The sequence below is a fragment of the Penaeus monodon genome, chromosome 34, assembly GCF_015228065.2.
Source record: "Penaeus monodon isolate SGIC_2016 chromosome 34, NSTDA_Pmon_1, whole genome shotgun sequence".
Taxonomy (NCBI): domain Eukaryota; kingdom Metazoa; phylum Arthropoda; class Malacostraca; order Decapoda; family Penaeidae; genus Penaeus; species Penaeus monodon.
In genome coordinates this window covers 31,562,071-31,562,344 of record NC_051419.1, presented here as the reverse complement: position 1 = coordinate 31,562,344, position 274 = coordinate 31,562,071, and the positions used below count along the sequence as shown (strand labels likewise).

At 33.2% G+C, this 274-nt stretch overlaps 1 protein-coding gene across 1 annotated transcript in view; it reads right to left on the bottom strand.

The window, feature by feature from the left end:
* LOC119594887 overlaps positions 1 to 274 on the bottom strand; it is a 100,253-nt gene that overhangs the window by 13,662 nt on the left and 86,317 nt on the right. The window contains exon 3 of the mRNA XM_037943962.1: positions 158 to 226. Coding sequence (XP_037799890.1) covers positions 158 to 226 — 69 coding nt within the window. The remainder of the gene's footprint in view (positions 1 to 157; positions 227 to 274) is intronic.

The window sequence follows — 274 nt, the reverse complement described above, 5'->3', positions numbered from 1 at the left end:
AGATTATTACAAATGCTTTAGGTTATATCTTCAACATCAAAATAATCCTCAGTTCATAAATAAAAGCCTATTTACCTTGAGAAGACACAAAAACGAAAGTACGATTATAATAACTGATGAAAAAACAGTGAAACAGACAAATGTTCATATTTTTTACCTTTCGTTGTAGAAAATGTTCTTCGTTCAGGCTGTCCAGGCGACCAGCTGCGTTGTCGTTAATCCCCACCTGGAATAAAATGGAAGCATTTGTTTCTAGGTTATAAAGAATACATGA